At 37.6% G+C, this 18,845-nt stretch overlaps 1 protein-coding gene across 2 annotated transcripts; it reads left to right on the forward strand.

The window, feature by feature from the left end:
* The first annotated feature begins 570 nt into the window (after positions 1 to 570).
* On the forward strand, positions 571 to 10,912 carry trim35-39 (tripartite motif containing 35-39). 2 transcript variants are annotated; one of them, XM_079802537.1, is made up of 6 exons: positions 571 to 1,320; positions 3,640 to 3,723; positions 6,182 to 6,412; positions 6,502 to 6,524; positions 6,600 to 6,718; positions 9,473 to 10,912. In XM_079802537.1, the coding sequence occupies exons 1-6, from the start codon at positions 925 to 927 to the stop codon at positions 9,946 to 9,948; spliced, it is 1,329 nt and encodes a 442-aa protein (XP_079658663.1). In that variant the 5' UTR covers positions 571 to 924; the 3' UTR covers positions 9,949 to 10,912. The 2 variants fall into 2 exon arrangements, with proteins under 2 accessions (XP_079658663.1, XP_079658664.1); XM_079802538.1 differs by having other exon boundaries at positions 587 to 1,239.
* The last annotated feature ends 7,933 nt before the right edge of the window (positions 10,913 to 18,845 follow it).

Below are 18,845 nucleotides of genomic sequence, written 5' to 3' on the forward strand. Positions count from 1 at the left end.
GCAAAAAATGCTGCTTATCAGATTGTGCTACCAGCATCATATTCATCTGATTTGAGGCTTTATTAATATCCATACCTACCCCTACCCTGAACCTACCCTTAAAACTATCTAAATATTTTAAATAAATAAATATTAAATATGGATGTAAAATGCTACCTATCAGATTGTGCTACAAGAATCATATGAATGTGATTTGCTTTATTAATATCCACTATCCCTACCCTAAACCTACCCTTAAAATGTAAATATAAAAATAAAAAATATTGATGTGGGCATGCGCAGTAAGCCTTGGTAGGACAATCTGACGGGTAGGATGAAATGTCAGTTCGATGCCGTTCGCTGTAGGCTTTGAAAGGGAACTTCTGTTAAAAAAAAATATCTCGCTTGGCATTGAACTTTGAGCTTTATAATTTTACAGGTATTGTTTATGCTCTAACAGCAACATTACGCACTAACTAAAGTTTGAAAAATGGGATCACGAAGAACAGGACCTTTAAATTGCTGGTACATGCGCTTTGCCAACCCTTCTTTTGAGGACCCACCCCCTTGAACATTTCCATGTCCCGACTTGACCTCAGTTCAAAATATGTAGAAAAACACTTCTCGTCAAGCCACGTCAGAGGAAAGAAATTCTGATGGTTATGTCTTCGCCTCATTGGCCCTGCTTTTAACACCCAAAGGTGATTAAAACACGTGCACGGACTTGACTGTCTCAGTGTTTTTACTTTCTGTCATAGCGACTCTTTTCTCAATGTCTCGACAAAAGCATAAACGAGTCAGCAATCACTGGAGAAGACGAGAAACACTCTCAAAAGTTTATTTCTAAATAGACAGCAGAGTTTGTGTGATTGTCCTGGATATACATTTTTTTGAATCCATTATTCAGAAAGTGAAGTTTCTTAGTGGTGCTCTAAAACGGTGAAAATGGATTCACTCCCTGCAAAGGAAATGTCGTGTCCAATTTGCTGTGAAATCTTCAAGGCTCCTGTTCTTCTGTCGTGTAGTCATAGTTTCTGTAAAGAGTGTCTTCAACGGTCCTGGAGAAGCAACAACACGAGGGAGTGCCCTGTCTGCATGAGAAGATCCTCACGGGATGATCCTCCGTGTAATCTTGTGTTAAAAAACTTGTGCGAGTCGTTCCTGAAGGGGAGAAACGAGAGCCGTTCACCCGGGTCTGAGGAGGTCTGCGGTTTACACAGAGAGAAACTCCAGCTTTTCTGTCTGGAGGACAAACAGCCGGTGTGTTTGGTGTGCAGGGATTCACAGAAACATGTCAAGCACACATTCAGACCCATCACTGAAGTGGTCTCATCTTATAAGGTAGGACAAATCCCAGCAAGCAATTTTACGTCTAAAAGACGTCTAATAGCCGTCAAAACACAGCCCAGACGTCTAGGCTAAAACAAGGCTAAATTTGGGCTGTCAGTGAAAATCTAATAGACGTCTAATCATAGCCCAAAAATAGACGTCTAATCATAGCCCAAGTTTAGACGGCTATTGAACGACTACATATATACGTCTAATAGACAGCAAATATGGGTCTAGGCTAAAACAAGGCTGAATTTGGGCTGTCAGTGAAAATCTAATAGACGTCTAATCATAGCCCAAGAATAGACTAGTCATCAATTAGACGGCCAACGAATGACTAGTGACTACTAGTACATATACATCTAAAAGACAACAACATGGCTAAAGGATTCTTTTCACTCAAATATAACAGGTTTTCATAAATAACAATCCATCCAAATTAAATATAAAGTTTTATTTAGAAAAAGAACATAAAAAACATAGACAACTTAAGATAATACAAAAAGATCAAAACATAAAAATGACCAAATAAAATGTTAAAAATACAATTAAATATAAAATTAGGATAAGAAATATGGAATATTAACAACGTAAAATAATAAAAAAAATATAAAGAATGACAAAATATAAAGATAACCCTTTTGTTGGTTTATAAAACATCATTGTTGGCTTTATTGCATTCCTTAACCCAAACTCTGTTGCCGCTGGGAAGTCGGTCATCACGGCATCTGCAAAATATTGCACAAGAAAAGCGTTGTTGACATCATAATGTTTTACTTTATTTACAGTAATTGTGACGAAGTCATTCTCTTTAGATACATGTGTGTGGCATGTTTAAAGAGAGAGCCATCCTTTTCTCACCCCAAGTTGTTTAAAACCTGCATGGGTTTCTTTCCTCTGTTGAACACGCACAAATATATATATATATTTTGAAGAATGTTGGTAACCAGACATTTGATAGCCATTGACTTTCATAGTAGGAAAATAAATACGTTTGATTACCCACATTCATCAAAATATATTTTGTGTTCAACAGACGAAAGAAACAACTTGAAGGTGAGTAAATGACAGAATTTTCATTTTTGGGTTTAAAACATGTTTTAGCCACCAAGTTGCATTAACACAACGAGATAGACAATTGGGAATGCTGATTTTATTGCTGTGTGTGTGCTATGCAAATTTGCCTTGCCAAGTTAAAAACACATATTTTCATATAATGATCCAAAGAGTAAAATTATATTTGTGGCTTTCATAACAAATTATAATAGGTTGCACATGTTTCATGTTTATCCCCTTGGAGGTACCTACAGGTACATGTAGCATGTTAAGCTAACCACGACATGGCTTATATACTACAATTACTAGTTAAAATCTCACGGTTCCTACACATGATAACAAATAATGTACTCAATGAACACGTCAAAACGAAAAGAAAAAAAAAGATACTTACAAGGCCAAAGAATGTCCTTTAACGTTTGCTGTTGCCCGTTGTTGTTCTCCTCCTTCTTTGGTGTAAAAAACCCCCCATCAAACTGACACGACAGAAATGTTTTTCGCGATAGCTGCCGTTTGCCAGTAGTACAGGATACGGTTGCCATCTAGCGGTTGAGAGTTGTAATTGCATTTTGTATTTAACTTAAAATGGTAGAGAGACCAGTAATATATACGATATTATTTGTCTGTCTTACAATTTAAGTGAATGTTATGCGGGACAGCAAAGCTAATACTAATTCAAATGTTTACAAATGGGTGGGCTCAAAGCAGACTACACGTAGCCCGTCCAATTCAGAGCTAAATCGTGGCTACAGATAGACCATGTCATGAAATGACACATCTTGCAGATATTATTGACATTGCGAACATGATGGGATATCAACAATATCATGTGCTACATTGCCAAAAACTACAATTAATCAGTTTTGTCTTTTGACTAAAAGTGGGCTACAAATAGCCGGTCTGTATAGGGGCTAAATCGTGGCAACGCACAGCCTACGCATAGAACATGTTAAAGAAATGAAACCAAACACCTTGTAATCATGGTTGAGTTTGCTTACATGATGGAATATCATACATCTCACAAGTTATTTGGGCAAAAATTACATGTAACCAAATTCAAGGTTATTTTGGCTAAAAGTGGGCTACTCATAGCCGGACTATATCGGGTCTATAGTTAGCCTAGACGGTGAAATGACGGCTATTGCTTGCTGGGATGTCTCTTGTTTTATATGAGCAATAGTCACAGACTTCATTCATACACTCAGTATTTCTCTCTGCTATATATACGACCATGTATTCTCTTTGTATGCCTATTTTATTTGTGTTCAATTCTAGGAGGAGCTGAGGTTCTTAAAAGAGAAACTTAAACACAGAGAGAAAATTAAAGGAGAGTGTGTGAAAACGATTCAACACATCAAGGTGAGGATACAGAATCATTACAGGTGTAGGATCTCTGTACACAATTATGATTTCATACGATGGATTCATGTTTATTATTATTAAACTCGCGATTTAGTGTTTTGAAAGTGACATGAGACAATCTGCTTCTGGTTCATGAACATGACCCGGACCCTTAAACCCGGTTTTTTAACTTTCAATTCATTGTTAACAGGTCAAGTCAACTTAGCAGGTTAATCCTTGTGGGGAAAAAAGTACTTTTGCATACAAAGAAAATGCATAAGTGCAAACTCATGTTTACTTAACATGACACTTAAAGGGTTCGTTCACCCAAAAATGAAAATTATCCCATAATTGAATCACCCACAAGCCATTAGACTGGTGTACATGACATTCTTTCAGACGAATACAATCTGAGATATATTAAAAATGTCCTGGTTAATCCAAGCTTTATAATAGCAGTGAAGTAGCAGTTTTGAAGGTCTAAAAAGTGCATCCATCCATTATAAAAGTGCTCCACACGGCTCCGGGGGGTTAATAAAGGCCTTTTGAAGAGAATCAATAGGGATTGTGTAAGAAAAATATACATATTTAAAACTTTATAAAGTAAAATATACACTTTCCATATTAAATTTATGAAGAAAGCAGTTCAAAATGCTTACACCGTGTCCTAACTACACGCGACAAGCAGCTTGTCTGAATGTCTGTCCACACCAAATGCTACGCGACGACCAGATCCGACAAAATCAATCAAAAACCACAGCCAATCAGAACAGCGTGTGGGCGGGCTCTCGCGGCAAGTGTAGGCACCAGAGATTAATCTTGACGGCACTCACAAGGAAATGGATAAGTAGCCTACATAATCAAATTCACAAATTTAAACATTACTAACATACATACTGAGTTATTAAAACAATCTTTGTCATAGAATATGCTTGTTTGTTCATAATTTGAACGTTCTTGTTTCCATTTGTTTCATTTCAAGATCTGAGGTGAATTATCCATTGTTGCTTTTAGAACAACTGTTACAAAGCACTAAATGCTATTCAAAGTCACATTACATGCTTTTAACATTAAATAAACCACACAAACATTACCTGAGATTATCATTGCCATGTTTTGTGTTGTTTTTTCAGAAGCGACGTCGTCTAAAATAGAATCATTGCGTGTTAGGACAAAAACTCGAATTAACATGGAAAAGAAAAACGTTATCATGTATCGCAGTGTTGCAGTTACGCTTTTTTTGTTAAATTGAATACGGAAGGCGGTCCGCCGGAAGCTAGATATTTTACTTTATAAAGATTTAAATATGGATATTTTTCTTACACAAACGCATCACTTCACTTCAGAAGGCCTTTATTAACTCCCCAGAGCCGTGTGGAGCAATTTTATAATGGATGGATGCACGTTTTTGGGCTTCAAATTTTGACCTGCCATTCACTGCCATTATAAAGCTTGGAAGAGCCAGGACATTTTTAATATAACTCCGATATTATTCGTCTGAAAGAAGAAAGTAATTTACATCTAGGATGGCTTGAGGGTGAGTAAATCATGGGATTATTTTCATAATTTTCACTATCCCTTAATTGGAGGTTATTCAAGGCCTGGTTTGACAAACAGGACACAAACTAAGCCAGGATTAGGCCTTAGTTAAATTAGGAAATTTAAGTTTTGAAAATGTGCCTTAGAAAAAACATTCCTGCTGTGCATCTTGAGGCAAAATAATGGCACTGACATATTTTAAGATACATTAGTGCAAGTTGCTTTCAGTAAAAACAGCTCAAACATGCAGTTTAGTCTGGGACAATGCTTAAGCCCTATCTGTGAAACCAGGCAAATGGAAATCTATTATAAGACCCACTGAAGGAGGACTTAAGTAAGTCTTTAAATGTAATTTCATAATTCCTTCTATTGTCTTTATAATATAGTTAAAGTGCATTGCCGAAAGTACTGACAAGCATTTATGGTAAACTAAAATATAGGCTACTTTAATGTCTATTGAAACGTTTGTCATTTTTCGTGTGTGTAAAATGTAATATCAAATTACACACTACAGTTAAAATTGACCTAAGAAATAAATTCAACAGTACTAAATATACTAATTACTAATACTACACCAAATTTACGTAAGAAAAGTGAAAATATAAATATTTCAATAACAGTGAAAGTGTACTCTCTTTAAGTGCACTTAAACTGCCTTTTATTTCATGGATATATTGTCTGCAAGTAATACAAATTTGAAGTACACTACAATTGCACATTCAGTACAATTAAGTGCGCTTCCTTTTCACAGGGGATATAAATGACGTGATGTGTTCGTTCACAAGATTGATCTCTGGAATGTTTTAAGAAGTTAAGACTTATTTAAGTCTTTTATTAACTTGGTGGTTATTTAAATTGTTGTTGCATAAAATATATGTAAGAAAAACGCATTACAAATCAAATGTATTATTATTAAGTGAATGTTATTAAATTTCAGTCTCAAGCTGAGCGTACGGCGAGTCAGATTAAAATGGAGTTTGAGAAGCTTCATTGGTTTCTCCGAGATGAAGAAGAACTTGCGACCACCGCACTGAGAGAGGAAGAGGAGCGGAAGAATCAGAGGATGAAGGAGAAGCTTGAGGAGATGAACCGGCACATCTCGGCTCTTTCACACACCATCAAAGACCTGGAGGAGATGATGAATGCCAGCGAAGTGTTGTTTCTAAAGGTCTGGTTTCAGATAATCGATTCGTTGATTGATCTCAATTGAGTTGCGTATCATTTGAAGAGGTAATATACTGTCTGTTTCTTCTGCAGAACTTTCCAGTCACAATGGAGAGGTGAGTGATCTGCTGGTGTTTCTGCTCTCTCTGATCCAAAGCCACTGCAGTTCTGACTCCTGAATGTTCTTCCAGAGTCCAGAGCTCACAGCCGGATCCACAGATGACTTCCGGAGCTTTGATTCATGTGGCGAGGTACTTGGGCAACCTGCCGTTCAGAGTCTGGAAGAAGGCGCAAGGCATTGTCCAAAATAGTGAGTCTTCAGAAAAGTGATTCTCAAACATTTAGACTCCAAGGCCCTTAGTGCCCGAGACAATATTCAAAGGCTCTCTGTATAGGCTAAGATAGGCTAGAGTTAAAGCTAGAGCTGAATAGAGAGTTCAAAAGAACAGCTTTTATTTGAAATAGAAATCTTTTGTATAAATGTCTTTACTGTCACTTTTGATCAGTTTAATGTACCGTTGCTGAAGAAAGGTATTCGTTTCTTTAAAAAATTGGCAATATATATTAAATCAATTATATCATTAATGATTATTAAATTCAATAATGACATTTCAACTGAGATTAATAAGGTTTTTTCCTTTAATTCACAAATGGCTATTTCTGCCGGATAAAATAGTTAGAGCTTGGCATAACAAAAAAAATTATTTAATAAAAAAAAAATTATCTTTGCTTATAGATGCCCAGAATCACTATAGACAGTAACTGCATGTTTTACACAGTTATATAGGTACGTTAATTGCTGTTCTTATAGCCTACGCGCTGACACACACACACACACACACAGACGGCGCGCGCAAGCCCCGAAGCCAGGTCGCTTTCACTTTCGTGCTCATAAAGTTTGTCAAGTAGGCTACATACATTTAAAGGCTTGCCAGTTTCAACATTGAAGCGATTGTGCACTATTCAAAAACAACAATACGGAAAAATTATCCGTTCAGTGCTCAGCTTTTTTCTGTGACACAGAGAGCCGAGCCGTGTCGCGTCTCTGACAACGCGCGCCCTGAAGGCAGACCTCTTTCACCTGCGTCCTCACAAAGCTTTGTCATTTGTATGTGTTTTAAGGCATGCCAGTAAGGCCAGTTTGAACATTAAAGCGAGTTTCGACCATCAGATGTGTATTATGTTGAACTAATACCTGATATATTGTGACAAACGAACACTCGCACATCACGTGAAGATCGCGCGCAGAAACGCAGTGTCAACGCTGTCCTGTGAGTAAAGTAAAGTCACCAAAGTAGCTTAGAAGCTCAACCGTCATAGGCATTTAATACCTTTGAAGTACAAACCACAGCTTCATAATGAATAGAGACGGTATGAGTAATTCACACACACCATCACTCTCTCATAAATGCATTCAAATAAATGTAATGTAGGTCTACTGTGCTAATTTATCTGTATCTGATGTACAACAAACAGAAATCTACCCTATTGACAATAACTGCTGAAAGTGAACCGTTTCCTTCAAGTATTTTAAAATCACAAAGAAATGCATTTTTTCATTAGAAAAAAAAAATCCACCTTTTAATAGTAGAAAATATTTACAGTAAAAACCTTATCAGTGAACTTACTCAAAAATCGTATGAGGGCAAAAAAAAAAAAAAAAAGCAAAATAATCGTTCATTATTCGTAATCGAGGTAAAATGTTCAATTAATCGAGGTTTTTATTTTTGGTCAAATCATTACAGCCCTACTTTTAAGCCATTTTCCCCCATTGGACGTTCATATGCAGTGTAAATGACAGATGGGTGAATATTAAAGATTGATTCTAGACGCACCCTAGCGGCAGCAAATGTAATTTGCAGCCAGGGTAGTCTAGCAACTCTCCGTTGGCTTGCGAGCTGGAAAAACCAAACTCCGGTCAGGCCAATCACATCGTGTATAGAGTCGGTGGGCGGCTTAACATAATGACGGCAGAGTTGACGCGGTTCCGCGTGCTACTTGTAAACAAAGAAGCTGGCGAACAATGGCCTTTCGAATCGGCTTTGGCCGCGACTCTGGAAGACCTTGGAGTTAAAGGGATAGTTCACCCAAAAATGAAAATGAGCCTATGATTTACTCACCCTCAAGTCATCCTAGGTGTATATGACATTCTTCTTTCAGACGAATAAAATTAGAGTTATATTACAAAAGTCCAGGCTAATCCAAGCTTTATAATGGCAGTAATTGTTGCTCTGTGTTTGAAGTCCATAAAAAGTGCATCTGCCCGTCAAATAACTGCTCAACACGGCTCCGGGGTGTTAATAAAGGCCTTCTGAAGCGAATCGACGCGTTTGTGTAAGAAAAATACCCATATTTAAAACTTTATCAAGTAAAGTTTCGGCTGATCGCCAAACTACTGTAAGCCGTAAACAAGAGAACAACTTTGGCACATAATATAACTACAGTCACATTTATATAGCAGATCTCTACAGTTCAGTTATATTTATTGTTTTTATCATGGGATGCAAATATAACATTTCTCAAGGCCGGGTTTACTTCCGTGTTCCACTGTGCGTGAGCATTTCAAAGTTGTGCGGAAAGATGCGCATCTAGTGGACTTGGTTCTCAAGCGCTCAAGTCAAGCCCAAGGTATAGGGGTGAATTAAGGACGGGGATAGTTTTTGAATTTCCGCCTTAAATTAAAAACATCTTCACAACACATGATGCATTTCTGTAATACTTAAGATTTTACCTGCCCAGTTGAACAGGAAATAAGTTTATATTAAAATGAAAAGATGCGTGACATACCCTTTTATGTAAACTGAGCCGAAACACCTTTTTGGGTAACATTTGGGTGATTGGGATGGCACATACATTATTATTATTGATTTAGGCTAGTGTAAGCATATATTCATTTTTATATAATGTCCAAATCACCCTAAATCATGCCGTCCCATCTGTTGGGTGGATGGAAGAAAATGCCATAGTGTTTCAGAGGGTTCATAATCCATTTTAATCCGCGCACAGTTGACTTCTGATCATATGAATATCAGAATAAAAGCACCTGTCGATTGTGTCCCATCAGCTCCTGTGATTCTGGATCCAAATACAGCTCATCCAGACCTCCTCTTGTCCGATGATCTGACCAGTCTGACATGCAGTTTGGCCAGTCAAACGCTTCCTGATAACCCAGAGAGATTCGACGAGCATTCCTGTGTTCTGGGTGCAGAGGGGTTTAACTCGGGAACACACTCCTGGGACGTGGAGGTTAAAGAGAGTTCGTCCTGGGCTCTGGGAGCAACTACGGCATCGAACCAAAGGAAGGGGTGTGATTTCTTTGACACCGGTGTGTGGAGTGTGCAGTACAGCCTGTTTGAAGAGTCTGGTTTTCCTGTCAAACAGAAGCTTGAGCGGGTGAGAGTTCAGCTGGACTACGACAGAGGAACCGTGTCATTCTCTGACCCTCTGACTAACACACATCTATACACCTTCACAACCACCTTCACTGAGACCATCTTTCCATTCTTCTATAGCTTTTCCCATCTGAGGATTTGTGTGTAATTGTTTGTAAAAGTCATACCTGTACATCCACAGCTAACAAAAATAAGTTGACTGGTCTCGTAGCGTTATCATTATGTTGTGAAAACGTTATTTCTGATTGTTCTTATCGTTCAGAAGGTCCTGTTAATGACATGTTTTAAATGGGACATATTATGCAAAATGCACTTCTTTTTTTTTTTAGAAATGTTGCAGTGTGTGAGAACAACCAGCCTATAATGGAAAAAATCCACTTGCTGTTTTTTTTTTTTTTTTTTTTTTTTTTTTTACAATTTCCATAAATCAGAAGCAGTCCATATTTAAAACTTTATAAAGTAAAGTTCTGGCCGACCGCCTTCCGTGTTCAACTTACGGAAAAGTGTTGAAAGTGCCTCTCTCAGTTCAAAATGCTGACGCTACCAGTGTAACTGGTGTGCCATGTCGTCATATGATGGACAGATGCACTTTTATGGACTTCAAAAATAGAACAACATTCACTGCCATTATAAAGCTTGGATTAGCCAGGTCATTTTGTAATATAACTCTAATTGTATTCGTCTGAAAGAAGAATGTCATATACACCTAGGATGACTTGAGGGGGAGTAAATCATGGGGTAATTTTCATTTTTGGGTGAACTATCCCTTTAAGTTTTTTTTCTCTTGACCATAGCACAAAATCTCACCTCAGCCTGATGATGAATGAATGGCCATGTCATTTTAAATTTTATAATTTCATCTGAATATCAACTTTTGTGAGATTGTGATCTATGACATTGTATTATGTTTTTTTGTGTGTGTGTGTGTATATTTGTTAATGAGGGATGTGTGGATACATCATTTTTGGATTTGAGAAGAAAAAGTTATAATGTTTGCAGCTTTAAATACTAAATCATTTATAATAAATTCTGCAACATTCTGTAAAATATGAATTGTCAATTTTGATTTCATGTTGACTTGAAAGAATAAAAAATACAAGTGCTACAAATTTAGGATATAATGTCATCATTAATGAACAACAAAATGGGCTTACCTCGAGGCACAATTTTAAGGTCCGTTGCCGTTGCGTGTCCTCATGATGAAATCTATGAGCAATGAATGAATGTTCCTGCACTGCAAAAAATGCTTTTCTTACTATGTATTTTTGTCAAGTGGCAGATAATTTAACTTGTTTTAAGTAAACTTTGCTTACTTTAGATTTATATTTAATTTATAATGTTTTGAAATTTGTACTTGAAATATGACAAAAATACTCGGTAAGAAAAGCATTTGTGCAGTTTGAATGAATTAATAAAGTATTTAAACACCGCTGCCGCTTTAAAAAGGGGAGGAGACTGAAAGAAACTCTGGGTTTACCAAAGAAAACCTGCTCCTGACCAGGTTAGGTTCACAGAGTAAGTTACCCTGGTAACTGACTCTGAGTATAAGTTACCTCTCTTTTAGAAAAGGGCTTGACTTGCCCTGCTTTCTCGGGTTTGACATACCTCACATTCTGAAACAGAAAACCCAGAGTTTCCCTCATTTCAGGGTTAACATACTCAGAGTTTTCACTAAACCTCCTTTCTGAAACGGGCCCCAGATGTTAAATGTCAACTTTATGCTGATGATACAGTAATTTACATGATAAGACATCTGCCAAATTTGCCACAATTTTAAATGAACAAATATGTAAATGAGGATATCCATGTGGCTGCATGAGCATGTTTTATATATTTTTTTAATAAATAAAAAATAGGGTACATACATAATGAAGAAATAGATACGTTTCATTTTTTAAAGTTTTAGATTCACAACTTATATTTGAAAAACTTTCAAAAATGGTAAGGTTTAATCTAAATGTTTTAAACTCAGTATATCTTGAATCAGGCAGCTCATCCTTTTATACATGCAATGATTTTGTCTCATATTTCTTACTGTATTACAATCTGGACTCAAACAAACGACTCCGTAATCAAAACAATTTAGGTAAAATTTCACAGATTTTTGTTGTAAAATCAGGTTCTAAACATAAAAAAATAAAAAGCCGATGGCATCACTATGGTATTAAAATATATATATATATATATATATATATATATATATATATATATATATATATATATATATATATATATATATATATATATATATATATATATATTATGCTTAGTTTTGCAAATTGTATAAATTTGTCATATATAAAACGTATATATACACACACCTAAAGGATTATTAGGAACACCTGTTCAATTTCTCATTAATGCAATTATCTAATCAACCAATCACATGGCAGTTGCTTCAATGCATTTAGGGGTGTGGTCCTGGTCAAGACAATCTCCTGAACTCCAAACTGAATGTCAGAATGGGAAAGAAACGTGATTTAAACAATTTTGAGCGTGGCATGGTTGTTGGTGCCAGACGGGCCGGTCTGAGTATTTCACAATCTGCTCAGTTACTGGGATTTTCACGCACAACCATTTCTAGGGTTTACAAAGAATGGTGTGAAAAGGGAAAAACATCCAGTATGCGGCAGTCCTGTGGGCGAAAATGCCTTGTTGATGCTCGAGGTCAGAGGAGAATGAGCCGACTGATTCAAGCTGATAGAAGAGCAACTTTGACTGAAATAACCACTCGTTACAACCGAGGTATGCAGCAAAGCATTTGTGAAGCCACAACACACACAACCTTGAGGCGGATGGGCTACAACAGCAGAAGACCCCACCGGGTACCACTCATCTCCACTTCAAATAGGAAAAAGAGGCTACAATTTGCACAAGCTCACCAAAATTGGACAGTTGAAGACTGGAAAAATGTTGCCTGGTCTGATGAGTCTCGATTTCTGTTGAGACATTCAGATGGTAGAGTCAGAATTTGGCGTAAACAGAATGAGAACATGGATCCATCATGCCTTGTTACCACTGTGCAGGCTGGTGGTGGTGGTGTAATGGTGTGGGGGATGTTTTCTTGGCACACTTTAGGTCCCTTAGTGCCAATTGGGCATCGTTTAAATGCCACGGCCTACCTGAGCATTGTTTCTGACCATGTCCATCCCTTTATGACCACCATGTCCCCATCCTCTGATGGCTACTTCCAGCAGGATAATGCACCATGTCACAAAGCTCAAATCATTTCAAATTGGTTTCTTGAACATGACAATGGGTTCACTGGACTAAAATGGCCCCCACAGTCACCAGATCTCAACCCAATAGAGCATCTTTGGGATGTGGTGGAACGGGAGCTTCGTGCCCTGGATGTGCATCCCACAAATCTCCATCAACTGTAAGATGCTATCCTATCAATATGACCAACATTTCTAAAGAATGCTTTCAGCACCTTGTTGAATCAATGCCACGTAGAATTAAGGCAGTTCTGAAGGCGAAAGGGGGTCAAACACAGTATTAGTATGTGTTCCTAATAATCCTTTAGTGAGTGTATCCATCTATCTATCTATCTATCTATCTATCTATCTATCTATCTATCTATCTATCTATCTATCTATCTATCTATCTATCTATCTATCTATCTATCTATCTATATATATATATATATATATATATATATATATTTTTTTTTTTTATGTTTGCATAATAAGGCACCACTGGTTCTGTAAAAATTGTCTAGGGTTGCTAATAACCCGAGGTGTGTAACAGTGTAAGTATATTTTTTTCTGTTCAACAATAATTGAATCTCTGATGACTGAATAAGTGCAGTTCACCTTTATTCCTCAAGGTGGCAATGTCTGACACACAATGATGAAGTGACGTTTCACTCATAGTTACTGCAGGCAGAAAACAAAAGATTAGGAAGATTCATCAGCAAAACTTGAAATGACTCAGAGATTTACTGCAGAGCAAGAACTGAATGCAGTCAAAAATCATATTTTAAAGTTATTAAAATTCACATATTTTAAGATGTATTACTGCAAGTTTCTTTCAGTTAAAAAAGGACTATAGGCTTAAACCATAAACCATAAAAACTTGTCTGTGAAACCGGGGCAATGTGTGTGTGCAATGCAAAAAATATATACAAAATCTGCTCTGTCCATATTCAAATAAACATGTATTTATATTTAATAATTAGTCAATTACATGTAAAAGATCATGATAGAAACTTTAATTCACTTGGTTTTTAGTACACGCTTGGGTTGTGGTGGAGTTGCATGTACACAGTTTTGGCCAGGCGATGTCGCCAGCGTGAGGTGTTCAGTTGATTCTCAGATAACTAGATGAAAACAACATAAATCAGTCACAAGACAGGTCAGGCCACCTATTGGCTAAATATTATAAATCCTTCAAGGGGAGTAAAAAAAACTGTACTTGCAATTCATTCATTGTGAATCTAAAAATGGGATTACACGCCGAGATAAACAGACAGCTAGCATCTCATCTTGTAATCTACTTTTAATAAATTGCAATATGATATGCTTAATATGGTTATTTTCCTTTTATCTATTATGATTCTTCTTTCTAAACATAAAATATGTATGTAAACTCTCTGTACATTCACAGATTATTGCAGGGATTAGTTTATACACTGATGTGGTTGGAGAGACATTGACAGTGCTACATTTGCCTATTTCTAAGGCCCATAGGACACAACAGGAACACAGTGAACTCTGATAATACTGTATATTAGACCTTTTGTACCAATTATACAGCAGGTTTAAAATCATCTGACATTGCTTTGCATTCAGCGACAATTCATTATAACTGCTAGTTTATTTTTCAATACAACACAACACGACACGACCTCACGCTGAGGTCGGAAAGGTTTCTTGGCGACTCTGCTGACTGGCTTGTTAAACCCTTATCAAACATCTACAGCACTAATCCCATTCCAGACCTCATGAAATTCCAGCATTAACCCACACATTTCATGAAACTGTGTAGTCCGGAATTCACTGAGTTTACCGCTTTCTTTCTTGTGCACATAAAGAACACACAGACACACACACACTGAGCTGGTGGAGCGAGATGGCCTGGCTGAACTGACTTTTGTCCTGTTTCAGTTCAGTTTGTAAAAGCTAAAAATCACAGTGTCGCGTGACGGTTGAAGTGAACAGTGCCTCTACTGCTGACCACGGGTGGCTGGACGTCTTTGACCATAACTATAGTTTTATGGCTGTGACCTGCCATTTCATTGATCAGGATTTTAAAGGTGTAGTTTAGTGGCATCTAGTGGTGAGGTTGTGAATTGCAATTGCCCACCGCTCACCTCTTATTTTGAAGTACATAGAGAAGCTACGGTGGCCGACACAAGACAAAAATGTAATCGTCAGAGAGAGCAGACACTAGCGCTCTGTAGAGCAGTGTGTCCGTTGTGTAGAAACATGGCGGTGCAAAAATAAATGGCGATTTCACTGTATGGAGATTGAAATGGCCCATAAGTTAATAAAAACAAAAAAAGACCTTTCATAATGTGCCATTGTGTGTATGGATGGAGACACTTGCCTTGCTTTCCCACACTATAAACCTTATTGTGAGTGAATGTTTAAAACATATTCAAAAGTTAAAAACTATCGTTGAGCACTTTCACTGGAGCATCAGTGTCTAACGTGCATTTGAAAAAGCAACACGCGTCAGTCATATTTCCAAACATGAGAAGCATTTAGTCATGTTTAAAGCTGCAGTCCATAACTTTTTGCGCTCCAGCGGTTAATAAAGAGAACTGCACTTGTCTTGCGGAAGAACATTGCAGCCGGAGCTACTTCTCTCTGTTTATGTCTATGGCGAATCACACAGGGACTGTGCTCCTCCGCCGCAGTTCCTACCAGACCGGTCTGAAATAGTCCCAATATAAACATTTATTATAAGCGTACCATAATGATTCAGGGTAAGACAAAAAACACCAGGTCAGCATTTAATATATGATATGCTAAACAGCCGCACACTCCACATAACATCAACACATGAAAAATACAGAAGCAACTTTTATTTTAAATTTTGTATTCAGCACATTACTAGTTATTTGTCAAATGTAGCCTGTGTATTCAAATATTATTATTTACATTTATTATTATAATTTTTATTATTATTTGTTATTTTAGTTATAATTTCAATATTTTTATATTATTACCTGTATCAGGTTAATAATAATAAAATTCTAATATATTTTTTATTATAATTGTTGTTATTATTATTGTTTGTCACTCATCACAGCACGGGCAAATGTGGTCGAGCTCCACCGAGCGGTCTGAGAAGCCCCTGATGCTGATCCCATATGGGGCCGAAACCCCAAGAGGACCAGCACCAAACCCCATAATAATAATAATTATGCACGGGTTATAAAGAAGCTCGGCGCGTGACGTCACAGTGGCCTTTAGAACTGCTCATAGAACAAAGCTGCTCATTTAATATTCATAAATGGCCTGCCTCTCTCGCGATGCTGATTGGATGATTGGACTCGATCTTAGCGCTGCATTTGATACTATTGACCACAACATTCTTTTGAATAGACTCGAAAATAATGTAGGTATTAGTGGAATTGCATTATCATGGTTTAAATCATACCTATGCGACCGTTATCAGTTTGTAGTAGTAAATGAAGATATGTCACACCGATCGCAAGTTCAGTATGGAGTACCACAAGGCTCAGTGCTAGGACCGCTACTCTTCACCCTGTACATGCTACCACTGGGAGATATCATTAGGAAGCATGGCGTTAGTTTTCATTGTTATGCTGACGATACTCAGCTCTATATTTCTTCACGCCATGAAGAAACTTACCAATTCACAAGATTAACGGAATGCATAGCTGATATAAAACATTGGATGACCGGTAATTTCCTGCAACTCAATTCAGAAAAAACTGAATTTTTAATTATTGGACAAAAAAGCTCCACAAGTAGTAACCTAGAATACTGTCTAACACTTGATGGCTGTTCTGTCAAGTCCTCGTCGTCAGTGAGGAACCTGGGTGTGCTCTTTGATACCAATCTTTCGTTTGAAAGCCACGTCTCTAGCATCTGTAAAACCTGCTTTCTACCATCTTAAAAATTTATCTAAATTACGGCACATGCTCTCAATGCAAAATGCTGAACAGTTAGTTCATGCGTTCATGACCTCAAGGCTAGATTATTGCAATGCTCTACTGGGTGGTTGCCCTGCTCGCTTAATAAATAAACTCCAGCTGGTCCAAAAGGCAGCAGCTCGAGTTCTTACTAGAACCAGGAAGTATGACCATATTAGCCCAGTTCTGTCAACACTGCACTGGCTGCCTATTAAACATCGCATACATTTTAAAATCTTACTTATTACTTACAAAGCACTAAATGGTTTAGCTCCCCAATACTTGAGCGAGCTCTTAACATATTATACTCCATCACGTCTACTGCGGTCTCAAAATTCTGGCCAGTTGATCATACCGAGAATATCCAAATCAACTGCAGGCGGTCGATCCTTTTCCTATTTAGCTCCAAAACTCTGGAACAGTCTTCCTTACATTGTTCGGGAAGCAGACACACTCTGTCAGTTTAAATCTAGACTAAAAACACATCTCTTTACTGTGGCATACACATAAAACCCTTTTTCAATGAAATGATTGTTAGGCTGCATTAACTAGGTCAGCCGGAACCGGGAACACTTCCCATAACACCTGATGTACTCGTTACATCATCAGAAGAATGGCATCTACGCTAATGTTAGTCTCTCTGTTTTATCCCGAGGTTTACTGCAGTCAGCCGGATCCGGGCCGTATCCAGATCAGATGGTGGACCTGCACCCAGAGAAGACCAACACATGACCCCGAAGTGTCTGGGAGACCGTGATTAGACTCCCCCTGCAACTGCCTCATCGACACGGCATCTCAATAAACCCGTCTCCGGCGTGTTGACTCAGATTGTTCGAATGTTACAATTAAATAATACTTAAATCGATATGTCATCATCCTCAATAAACCCGTCTCCGGCGTGTTGCCTCCGATCATTCGAATATTGCACTTTAATAATTATTTAATCAACATCATCCTCAATAAACCCGTCTCCAGCGTGTTGCCTCCGATCATTCGAATATTGCACTTTAATAATTATTTAATCAACATCATCCTCAATAAACCCGTCTCCAGCATGTTGCCCCCGGTCCCTCGAATATTCTGATCTATTATGACCTCTGAGCTGTAAAGCTGCCAGAATAATAATAATAATAATACGCTGTTTGTTAATTGGCCAGAGGAGAACTGGCACCCCGACTGAGCCTGGTTTCTCCCAAGGTTTATTTTTCTCCATTAGGTCACCTAATGGGGTTTTGGTTTCCTTGCCACTGTTGCCTCTGGCTTGGCATGCTCAGTTGGGGACACTCAATTTTTCAAATAAACATTGAAATAAAAAACTAAATTACTGATCGAATTATTGATCTAAAGCCCACACTGTCGCTGTGTGATGGTTGAGATGGGCTGATGACATCAGCGTTTTTTCCGGAGTGGCTATGCGGCTGAATAAAATTATGCTGCATTATTTTCCTGTTTAACACTGTAAAGCTGCTTTGAAACAATCTACTTTGTGAAAAGCGCTATATAAATAAAGTTGACTTGACTTGACTTGACATGAGAGCGGCGTCTTTTAAACAGCTTTCGGTGTAAAATACTGTTGTGGTGTGTTTTCTTGTGTTTATGTGGTGGCTGTTGTCACGGAAACGGTCTGAAACAGTAAACACTGTATAAATATATTTTCATAATACTGTGAGCTTACAAAACTGACTGTGCCACAACAAACGGCAGAACAAAATGTAACCAACATTTGTAACGTTACATATGGAGAAAAAAAAGGGAAATATGTTTATAATATGTCCAATGTAAACAGAAAACGGATATACACTTAATCTCACATAACCATGAGGGTCATGGCAAAAGGTTTGGCGTGAGATTAAGTTGGGCAGCGTGAGAGCGTGAGACAGAGCCTGAAAGCGTGAGTGTCACGCCAAATGCGTGAAAGTTGGCAACCCTGCATGGGT

Source organism: Gobio gobio (genome assembly GCF_949357685.1).
Source record: "Gobio gobio genome assembly, chromosome: 21".
In the NCBI taxonomy this organism is placed as follows: Eukaryota; Metazoa; Chordata; class Actinopteri; order Cypriniformes; family Gobionidae; genus Gobio; species Gobio gobio.